The 11,658-nt window shown below is 38.5% G+C and overlaps 1 protein-coding gene across 1 annotated transcript in view; it reads left to right on the top strand.

The window, feature by feature from the left end:
* The window catches only part of EPB41L5 (erythrocyte membrane protein band 4.1 like 5), a 58,714-nt gene that overhangs the window by 27,958 nt on the left and 19,098 nt on the right, over nt 1–11,658 (top strand). Inside the window, exons 12-16 of the mRNA XM_009327184.1 lie at nt 696–865; nt 2,022–2,128; nt 2,827–2,854; nt 5,591–5,633; nt 7,277–7,392. Of these exons, the coding sequence (XP_009325459.1) occupies nt 696–865; nt 2,022–2,128; nt 2,827–2,854; nt 5,591–5,633; nt 7,277–7,392 (464 nt within the window). The remainder of the gene's footprint in view (nt 1–695; nt 866–2,021; nt 2,129–2,826; nt 2,855–5,590; nt 5,634–7,276; nt 7,393–11,658) is intronic.

The following is an 11,658-nucleotide window of genomic DNA, read 5'->3' as shown; positions in this document are numbered from 1 at the left end:
GAGAGGAAATGGCCTCAAGTTGTGCCAGGGGAGGTTTAGATTGGATGTGAGGAAAAATTTCTTTACTGAAAGAGTGGTTAAACATTGGAACAGGCTACCGAGGGAAGTGCTTGAGTCGCCATCCCTGGAAATATTTAAAAGACATGTAGATGAGACGCTTAGGGACATGGTTTAGTGGGCATGGTGGTGTTGGGTTGACGGTTGGACTCAATGATCTTGGAGGTCTTTTCCAACCTTAATGATTCTATGATTCTAAAGTGGAAAAAAAAAAGGCCATGAACCACATTTAGTGGAATGAATTCCTTAAGCAGGTGCCAGAATTGTTCCTATGGGAAGAAATTGCTCAGAACTGAGATAATAAAAATGTGAGCATTGGTAATTTGAGATCAGATTTGGAAGTGAGACCATGTTAGCCTCACTGAGAAGTACCTTCCTGTTATAATGACGTCTTTAATTTGTAGTTATTCAGAGGTTTGGCTTGTTAAATTTATGGGCTCTAGCCCTTTCCGACTTCAGACAATGGAGGAGTTGTTCATTAAAGCTTCTGAAAAGATTGCTTTTTCTGCCTAAAATATTTTTTTAAACACACATTTCAGTATTCGTAAAAAACCAAATTTTATTTGACTTGCGTTGAATTGTAGCTTTGACTTACTCAAGCCCCTTGTAAATCGTCAGTGTGCTTTGTGTGCTTTAAGGGAAAGGAGCAGGAGCACACTTTTGTCTTTAGACTGGATCATCCCAAAGCCTGCAAACACTTGTGGAAATGTGCGGTAGAACATCACGCCTTCTTCCGGCTCCGAGGTCCTGTCCAAAAAAGCTCAAGTCGATCAGGCTTCATTCGGTTAGGATCCCGGTTCCGATACAGGTCAGTGTCATCTATCATTTAGCACATATCTTCTGTCATTTCTTGCTTTTCTTGGATTATGCGTAGAAACGGGAGAGAACTTGGTATTCATTCACCTAGGACATATAGAGCAGTGAAACTTGCAAGCTGAGTGAGTTGCATTATTGGTTTTATTAAATCAAATGTATTTTCCCCCTGCATTTTCTGATTTATCTTTAGGTGATTCTGGTCTGTGCAGTAGGAAACCAAAGGTTTCTCAATGTTTATGTTCCTTACATAGCATATATAGTACATTGTGTTTTATAGATCACTTCCTCTTGAAAGCCCACCCTTTTTTAAATGAACCATAGAGGATGGATGATTGACTTGCACAGTTCGGGGCATTGCAAGTCTTTTGACTCCTGAGTTCCTGACTGTTTGAGTGATGGTAGTGCTTCAGAAGCCTAAGATAATGCCCATTCCATGTTAGGCCCTACTGGTGCTGTATAGACTTCGAACGGCTTGTGGTTCCAGATTAGTCTGCAGGATGCTGTCAGTTGTCCCACCAGAGTTGGTGAGAACATATGGAAGGGGGTGGGGCGTGACCCCAGGCAGTATGCATGTACTTTGCTTCCATTTCCAGCAACTGTAGCAATACCATCTAGTCTGCTTCAGAAAGGATCGGTGGTACCAAGGATTCAGCAAAGCATGAGGCTGCTACTGCCTTGGGGGCAGAGTCTGGCCAAACTTGGGGAAAAAAAGACTTGCCTGGGAACAAGAGCATCTAGATGCTGGTTTTTAGTCCTATTATCATCTTCCTCTATGACCTTTGGCAACATACCGTAAGCTATATTCTCTCCTAGAATTTTCAACCTCTCCCAAACCGCATGCACTGTGACCACAGAAATATGCAAAGGGCAAATGTGCTTTTTCAGCAACTTAATATTTAAGGAGTCATTGCTTCAGACTTTTGTCTTGGGAAAATGGGGTGAAGATTAGGATGTTTGTAAAACTTCCCTTTTTTGTGACAGGCCTTCTGAGGTGTTAAGTTTGGGGTTTTTTTAATAGAACTGAGATCAGATTATTAAGCTATGAATTTAAAATAGAAATGTGATGTTTTGATGAGCAGTGTCTATATTCCGTCATTAAAAATAAGTGATTTATTTTATTGTTTTGTACTTTTACATGGCATTGTTAGTGGGAAAACAGAATATCAAACCACCAAGACCAACAAAGCCAGAAGATCAGCATCCTTTGAAAGAAGGCCCAGCAAGAGATATTCAAGACGAACGCTGCAAATGAAAGGTAAAAGACCTTCCATTCTGAGAAGTATAATCCACTGTGACAATCAAGTAATCATATCCTTTAAAGATTCTGTGTAGGAATTCTTCTGTAGCTGTTTGCCCTTCTCTTGAATTTTCAAAATTAGGTTTTCTTTGACTTATTTGGGAGACCACATGTATTTATCAGAAAAAGCTTGTGTCCAAAGCGTGTCATTCTAGCTTGCCTAGCAGGTAAAACACACATGAATATTGCACAATAGGTCTCTGTATGAAGATGGAAAACTTGGGTCCAGAAAACAGTGATATATTAATGATAATATTTGAAATTTATGAATCAAGTTTGAAATATTTGTCATTGAGATTTTTTTATTGTTCGTAGGAGTTGCACTCTGTTGTCACAACCTGACAGCATGTGATACCTTGTCTCTTGTTCCCACTCTTGCATGTCAAGCATGACCTCCATGCATGCTTTCAGATACTTGCTTAAATCCGACTCTTTGGTTTGCTCTTCAGATTTTTTATTTAATTTTTCCAATTTAGAATTTTGTTTTTCACACATTATATGTGGGATACATGCAACTTCTGCTTTTTTAGTTGCCTACTTTTAGGCAGTGCTAGACTATTTTTATTAATAATATACTTAATATTTAACTGATAACCTAATTACAAATTAAATTTTAAATTTAATTAAATTTTAATTAACACTTTATATTTTTGCAGCACATGCTGCTAAACTTGAAGAAACAAGGTAAGATGCATTCCAATATTTAAATTTCTCTTTCATGTTTGCCACCTGTACTTGGGCATGTGTCTGCAGAAGGAGGCTATAAGATTAGTTAAATGCAGAAAGTGTTAACCTCTTAACTGTGGTTTTGCTGTGGGTTTTGTGTTTGTTTGCTTTACATAAAACCTACTGTTCAAAGCAAAGCTCCTGTGTTGCTGTCACATAGAAGGTATTGCCAGACTTGCTTACTAGCAGGTAAAGAGGTTTGTTTACGACTAGCTATGATTCTTGCTGGATATGAGCTGTGGTTCTGTGTGCTGCCATGTAAAGAGATCAGGTAGAAGCATGTGAGGATGTCTTCTTTCTGAAATAATCAACAAATAAGTGAAGGTCAGAGACAGGGAAAAGACAGTAAAATAAATACTTGAAATATGTTGGTGATTTTATATTCTGTACTGTACTTGCATTTATTTTTATATGCTTAAGTATTTTTTTATATTTATACTAAATTATTCATGATCAACATTGAGAGGGAGGCCTTTTGGTTCTTTATTTCTATACCTAGATTCTTTCTGCATGTGTAGGTTCATACTTGCTGTTGCAATGTAAAATACTCATGAATCCTGAATCATACAATTTTCATAATGGATTTTCAGCACAGCATTAATAATAATTGTATATTGATAAGTTTATATTACTAAATATTTATATTGGTATATTTATATTAGTAAATATTTAATATTTTTAATAAATTAAATAATACTCATATCCTTATTCCTGATGATTTCTGAATCTGCAAGAAACATTTCACATTTTCACATTTTTGAGAGACTTAAAAGCATTAACACCCTGCACAATAATTATTCATTATAAATCTCATGCAAAGCAAACTTTTTTCCCAGACTTCTAATCTTTTAAAAAATGGTTCCAGTCTCCTTAAGGGACGAGAGGAAACCAAGCTAAAAAGAATTACCTGGTAGTGAAGGAGCTAAGTTACTCAGCTCTGGTTTCTGTCCTTTGCCCTAATAACTTGCGAACCTTGCAGTGATCAATTGCAACCAAATTATTTTAAAAAAAGTAGGTACTCGTGGATGTTAAGCATCATGACAGTCAGGAGCTGGGTAAGGAATGTCAAAATAACATTTCAGAACAACAGGCTTAATACAGCCATACGTTTTCTGTTTGTAGCAGCAGGGTCAATTCTTGCATGCGAGGGGGAGAAGTCTAGGAAGTGTGTGGGGATAAGGCCGCAGTTACTGTAGTGGAGGTCTCTCTGTCTTTGTGACCTTCTGTATTGTCGTTTCTTTTTATAAAATGGGAAAATACTCTTCAAAACTGGGTGTCATTAAAGTGCTTAAAGATCCTCTGCATGCCAAATGTGACTCTGATTAATTAGTACTCTCATCATGCTGTGTTGTCATGCCCTTCTCCGAGTTTCATGCTGCTTAGGTCATTCTGAGAGTGGGAAGAGAAATTTCATAAGCAGTTTCTCCTTCTGATAAGACGGCGGTCTTCTGAGCTGCACCTAGGTGTGGCACTGTTACGTTAGTCTCCAGAACAATCTATGCCATTTCTGAAACTCTACACTCGAGCGTTGCTAATTGAAATGCATCATGAAAGATGTATGTTGTTCTATTCTTTTGTGTTAACTCAGCACAGGGGAATGTGCTACCCAGAAGGCATTCCTTAATATTTCTGTTAAATGTACATTATTCTGTGGTAACCTCCACATTCTCTCGCTAGAGAAGGTGCGAAGTTGGGAAACAGGCAAGGAACAGCTTGTTTGGTCTTGACATTATGGTATTTAAGTAAAATAATTCTAAAGAATCACTGAAGTATATACAGAAATTTATTTGAATTGTCAGCTTGCCAGGTTGGATAGCTATTGTCCAGACCATAAATCAAAAGATTAATGGGTTGTAGCAGACTGGAACCATTTTTTAAAAGATTAGAAGTCTGGGAAAAAAGTTTGCTTTGCATGAGATTTATAATGAATAATTATTGTGCAGGGTGTTAATGCTTTTAAGTCTCTCAAAAATGTGAAAATGTGAAATGTTTCTTGCAGATTCAGAAATCATCAGGAATAAGGATATGAGTATTATTTAATTTATTAAAATATTAAATATTTACTAATATAAATATACTAATATAAATATTTAGTAATATAAACTTATCAATATACAATTATTATTAATGCTGTGCTGAGCTGCTGTGCACATAATTTTGAATGGCAGCTTTTAAGACTCTGAAGCAGTAATTCAGTCCATTAGAGTTTGTATGCAGACGAAACTCATTAATTTTTGTGATAAACTTTGTGATGTGAACCTTCAAATCAAAAGAGTCCTAGCTATGGAACAAACATAGTATCTACAGCACGTAGGTGAGGTTTCAACAATGTCACGTTTTGCTGGGTGTTTAACTAAAATGATATCATTTTTGTTTTAAAAGTGCCCTGCCTTACTGCTGAATCAGGAAGACTTTCTAAACCAAACTGGTTTAGGAAAACAAGAGGAAAAACCAGATGAATTACAGATAAACTACAGCTTGAACAAATGAAAAATAATATGATACCCTTAGTTACCTAGAATGAGGCAGCTGACCTAAAACATAAGTTTTTAAGTGTTCTTTTGAGAACAGTTAAGTACTTTGGAAAGATCTTTGTTAGACTTTTTGTTTCTTTCTGAAAATCCTTGCAGTTCTGCCAGCCTGCAAAAATAGTTTTTTGATCTGATTCTGATTTAAATTCTTTTTGTCTTTCAGTCCTGCAAACAATGCTGTTATCAACCAAACTAACGGATCACAAGTAAGGACTCTCTCATTATTTTTGAAGGCAGTTTTCATGTATTTCAACAGATTTGAGGATTTCATTATTCATTCTTAAAATCCAGTGGTTGACCAATTGAAAGTTACACATAGTTAACTACTAAATTTCATGCCAAGAAATGACTACTAATCTACAAGCAAGATAATTGGTTAATTTAGCTGCAGTAAGGAAGATACCCCATGCCCCAGTACTGTAGAAACTGTGCTATTTGTACATACAGGTTTTCACAGGTACACAAAGTACCTTTTGTGTGAGAGTTGTTATTATCCAAAGCACATAAATTCTATATGCTAAATAACATTAAAAAAAAAAAAGGCATAATTCATCAGCACCTATGTTGATTCCTGGTTACAGTATTTTTTTCTCTGAAAGAGGGGAATGCACCTTGAAATTAAAGAGTATATTTTTAGCAAAAATTCAGTGTTTTCTGAGTTTGAGAAGGAAATCGGAGACACCTGTCCCCTCAGTACTTGTACACAGAATACCTTGTTTCACTGAAAAGGGACGTTAGTGTAAGGTAACTCTCCTCCCGAGTATCAAAAAATAGGACTTGGAGTTTGGAAAGACCTTGTCTCACTTTCTGTTGCACTCTGCATCTGAAATACTCCAGAAAGGGTCACATATTGGTGGAAATGGGAATCTGGTTTGTTTTAACATTAAAATACGCAGTCTCTGCTGATAGATTTCTGCTCTGTCCAGCCTTTTGCCTTCTATGCAAATGGCAGACCAAAGGCCTGCAACACAAAGATGCCAATCGTTATTGCGATGTTACCTACAGAAGGAAAGCATTACTGCATGAATTTAAAAAGGGACTGTTGTGGTTTAACCCCAGTTGGCGACTGAGCACCACACAGCCGCTCGCTCACTCTCCCCCTCCCCTGGTGGGATGGGGGGGAGAATCAGAAGAGTAAAAGTGAGAAAACTCATGGGTTGAGATAAGAACAGTTTAACAATTGAAATAAAATAAAGTAAAATAGTAATAATGATAAAAGAATATACAAAGTAAGTGATGCACAATGCAGCTGCTCACCACCCGCTGACCGATGCCCAGCCAGTCCCCGAGCAGCGGTCCCCCCGGGCCGGTCTCCCCCAGTTTCTGTACTGAGCATGACGTCACATGGTATGGAATGTCCCTTTGGCCAGTTGGGGTCAGCTGTCCTGGCTGTGCCCCCTCCCGGCTTCTTGTGCACCTCCAGCCTTCTCAGTCGGTAGAGCATGGAAAGCTGAAAAGTCCTTGACTAGTGTAAGCACTGCTTAGCAACAACTAAAACATCGGTGTGTTATCAACATTATTCTCATGCTAAATCCAAAGCACAGCACTGTACCAGCTACTAGGAAGAAAATTAACTCTATCCCAGCTGAAACCAGGACAGGGCACAGCAGGCCATAGCTTTTTACTGAAATCTTTGCGCAGCCTTGGATTCATTATGATCCCAGTACTGTGTGCAGTACTGGAAAAGACTGGGTATAGGCATCCAGTGCTGTGCAAGTAATGGAAGACAACAGCCTTGTTTTAGCTTTGTGCTTAAGGAGAAGTGGTGATATGTTTTGTTATGTATAATGTGTCATCGCTTCATTAATGTATGTATAGTAACTTACTTGTTTATATTCTGTCTCCAAAGAGCTGGAATCCAAAGCCAAACCTACCTGTCCTAACAGCGGTTCCTTCTGCCCCAGTCTTAGTGGAAATAGAAAACCTCCCAAGGAGCCCAGGAGCCAGCCAACAAGACAAGAAGTGGTATGTTCTGCTTTGCTGGGAAATGAATTTTGCTTGCTTATGCATGATTCAAGTGACTGTTTCTTTATCTGCGCTTAAATAAGCTACCTTCCTTGTACCTTTAACGTAAGTTGACAGTCAAGTTAGTGATGATGCAGCTGATTTGTTGCTGTGAATGTAGTGTGGGGAGGTGAGGACAACAGGCTTAGGCACTGCCAACCAGAAGAAAATTTCTTCAGGGGCTGAAAAAATGATTAAATCAGGAACAGCATTTCAAGTCTTGGAGAGAGCTGGGTCCTTCTGATGTGTCATAATACTCCTTGTAACCCTTTGCTTGGTATCATGGGGCTTGATCCTTAACAAAATGTAGAACCTTGTAAACCGGTATCCTTGTTAATCTCTTTTGAACCTTTTGAAATGAGTAAGCTGATTTTTTTTCATTATCTGGGGGAAATGGAAGCTTGAGGAGAATGACACAAGCTGAAGATAAGAGCTTTGATTTCATGTAATCAGAATACTTGTTTTATGGATTGGATGCATCTCAAAACGAGGATGATTTGTTTGAAGATAAATGTACCATATAATTTATCTTTTCTTAAAGTAATTCTATATTGCAAAGCTATTTCAAAACCAAAACTGACATATATCAACCCAGTACTTGTGCACACGTTGTCTTAACTTTTTCAGCTTCATGTGCATTCAGAGGCAGTATGGCTTATCCTAGAAGGGTAATTCTGGTTTCTGCAAGACTCTCCGGGAGCAGCAGTGATGGAATGGAGTGACACAAAAGCTCTTATCCTAAGCAGTTTCAGCCCTCAAGAGAAAAGATCCTTCTCCCGTTCTCTGGCATATGAACCTACTTTGCTTCAGTATCTCTTAAAAGTAGATGATACCTGTTTCTAAAAGTGCAATGGCAAATGTACTTTAATTTTGTATGTCTTATTGATTAAAGACTTTTACTATGGATTTTAGATTATAAGGGGGGTGATAATTCTGCTTTATCTGTTGCATTTTATTGAAGTTTCAATCAGAACATATGATCAATGCTGTTTTTCTTTCTTTTGCCCTTGATTTGTCTAGTATCTGAAATCTGTGCTTGTCTATGGTGAGATCCTGTTGATCGCTCGATTCCTTCCGTGGTGGTGGGTGAAAGGTGGTGGTTTCTTTATTCTTCAGCATTCTCAATATGGTTTTATTTTTGTTCTTTTGGTCCAACTGCAAGATGCGTGCTAGAAACCGGTATTTCCTTTGGTGGATATGTTTGACTCTTGCTCCAAACAGCTCTTCTTGGGTGCTTGATTCATGCTAGCGTTCTTGCTAGTATTTGCAAGACTTCTGTTGCTTATTGAAATCCTGTTGCTTTTGTTCAGAAGCAGAGAGGACTCTGTAGCCAATCTGTTTCAGTTTTGGTCTTGGTACGCTTGTTTTTTGGATTAAGAACTTGAGCCTGTCTGTCTTAACATTGTCAAGGAGTCTAAGCTTACATGCCAGCTGCCGCAGTATGTAGCCTTTCTATAGAAGAGTGGGAGTGAACATAAAATACACCTGCATGTAACCCAAAACAGTATGCTGTAAAGAACACATGGTTCTTGGCAATTGATGAGTTTTAATTGAGAGAGTAATGCTTGTACTGTGTATGTGTTACATTTCTTAAAGACATATCATTATTATTGAAGGCAGTTGTCTTCTGGCAAAGGGGTTTTATTGTGTTCACTGGAAACAGTACTGCCTGTAATTAAGGGCAAATCCAGCTGTAGGAAGAAGACAACAGTTTGGAGCTGAGTCAGCAATTGAGCTACATTCTGGTTTCCTAGATGGGAAGTGGGGTTAGGCTAATATAATTGCCAGAACATACCTATTTATTGCGGGGGCTGTGACTTGGCTATTGCGCCTTCAAGTCTTGATGTCTCCATGCCACTAACAAAATCTCTTTTCAACTGCTGCTGTCCTTAATTGGCCTGTTTCTGCATGAATTATCTTTGCTTCCTGTCAGAAAAATAGTCTTCTTTTAGAGAGAGTTTGCCAAGGATTGTTGAGAACACCAAAATCTTTTGGACTGGGGATTTTGTAGATGGTTAAATTGAAGGGGTTTAGAAGTAAGGTCCCGACCTCTTGAGTTTCTGTACTCTGCTTGGCAGATGCCTGTATTGGCTACCTTGCAGCTTATATCCCTTCCTAATGTCAATGTTTCCTTTAATTTAAAATGTTACTGCTGCAGCTGCCAACAGCAATTGTGCCAGATCGTAGACAGTACTTTGCCAGATAGGAAGGATTTTAGTGGGTTTGTTTTTTTTTTTTCTTTGCTCCATTCCTGTAAAATTGTCAGTACAGGAAAACTGCTGGTCTGGATGGTCTGAAAATGGTCTGGAATATTAGCTGTGAGGCTGGGAAGCCTAAAACACAATCAGTGTCTTTCTAGCTTTAGTCTTTTCTCAAGAAGCTGTTTCTGTGCTGAGATAGGACAGGAGACAAAGGATTAATAATTTTTTCCGTATTATGGAATACGTAGGGGTAGGGATGGTTGGTTGGGTTTTTTGCTTGCTAGTGGAGGTAGCTTTCACTTAACTGCTTAAATTAGAGAAATGGGAAAGTAACATAACAAACTGTTGAGGATTGGAGCCTTCAGTATTCATGGGTCACTTCCTCAGCATGTTTCACAAAACCCAAAACTCTGAATTTACCCATGGGTGACCTTTATATAAATCCTCTCTCTTTTCTAAAGGAGGACTATCCCTGAGCATTAATCATTTACTGCTGTTGTGAACCCTGCATGCTTTTCTGCTTCCCTGCCTTAACACGTGTGATCTTCCAACTCATGCACTGGCTGCTTGGCTGTTCCGGCAGGGCTGGGAGTGTTAAACCGGGCTTTCTGGAACATGAGAAGGTGGAATTTGAGCTGGGGGCTGTCCAGGACCCCTCTAGATGAACAGCAACAACATTTCCACTTTGTTTAGATTTGGGTCATTAAATAGAGAATTTTACATTAAACTGAAGGAATACGTTTGTTTCAGAAATTTCCTTGCTTGAGTAGTTTATGAGAGTGCTTTTTTCCAAGCACTTTTTTGATACCTGGCTGTACCTTGCATCAGCCTCTCCCAAAACATGGCAGTGAAGGATCCTAGTACAACACAGACAACAGTTAATAGATCTTTGTCTATTTTTTAAAGTCTTTTAAAATTCAACTGTTTCAGTAAATTGCTTATCCCTGCTGCTTTGGAGATGCTTGTGTCTAAAGCCTTACTGTTTTCTAGCTGAGAGCTCCTGCATGAAAATATTTTTCAAAACACTGTTTAAAGTGATGAGTGTTCTCCCCTGCTCCTCTTTCTAGCTTTTGGAGAACTTTATTCCAGCTGTGGTATAGACTAGCCATAACTGTACACGGCATTTCTGTGGGTTTGATTTTAAGAATTCAAAATTTAAAATTTACAAACCATTATGCCTTCATATGCAAAATTTGAAAGCAGGGTCTTAGTTTGTATTGTGACCTTTTTTAAAATAGTTCTTTTTCCAACTAAGTTTTTTATGTTAATCAAGTATAGCTACAGTCAGTTTCTTCAGTAGTATTTAGTCCCTTAGTCAACTAAGTTGTGAATGATTTGTGTGTGCTCTACTGTTTGCTCCTGCACAGTAATGCTCATTTCTCCGAGTTTCTATTTTCTTCTCCTTTTTTTTTTTTAGCTTGCATTAGAATCGGCATTTTCCAGTGACTTTGAAAACTGGTGTTCCTTATAGATGCTTGTTTCAGGTGTACATTTAGAGCTGCCATTTAAACCCTTTCAGCTTCCTGCAAATAAAATGCGCTGTATACTTGGGAGGTCTGTGCCTCCATCATGTTATTTTCTCCCATCTGTAAAACGTGCATAGTTCTCGCTCAGTTTTGTGAAGTGCTTTGAAATATGAAGTGCTTTTCATTTGGTAAGTGTAGACAACGTATATGTGAGATAACTTAACCTGTCATTTCAGACTTCTGCAAAAACGTGCATGATACTGAGCAGAAAAGGGGTTTATTTGACAGTATCGTCATGTACACGTATACTTGCATGCCTCTTTCCTTCAGTATTTACCTTCCAGCAATGCCCTTTTTCCTTGCCTTTTCACATCAATCTTTTTGTCTTTACCTTTGCTTTACTTTTCCACCCTTTTTCTCATCCATACCTGTTTACTAATTTTGCCCCCTCCCGCTCCCCAATAATCCAGGCCCTTTGATGCTGCCGACTGCTGTCAACGTGGTGGAAGCCTGTGGGACGCATGGGCCCCGCCGAGGACCCGCGCTGCGGACGGACAGTA

Source organism: Pygoscelis adeliae, unplaced genomic scaffold, assembly GCF_000699105.1.
Source record: "Pygoscelis adeliae isolate BGI_AS28 unplaced genomic scaffold, ASM69910v1 Scaffold227, whole genome shotgun sequence".
NCBI classification, from domain to species: domain Eukaryota; kingdom Metazoa; phylum Chordata; class Aves; order Sphenisciformes; family Spheniscidae; genus Pygoscelis; species Pygoscelis adeliae.
The sequence above is the reverse complement of the archived record's forward strand: the minus strand, read 5'-3'. Positions and strand labels throughout refer to the sequence as shown.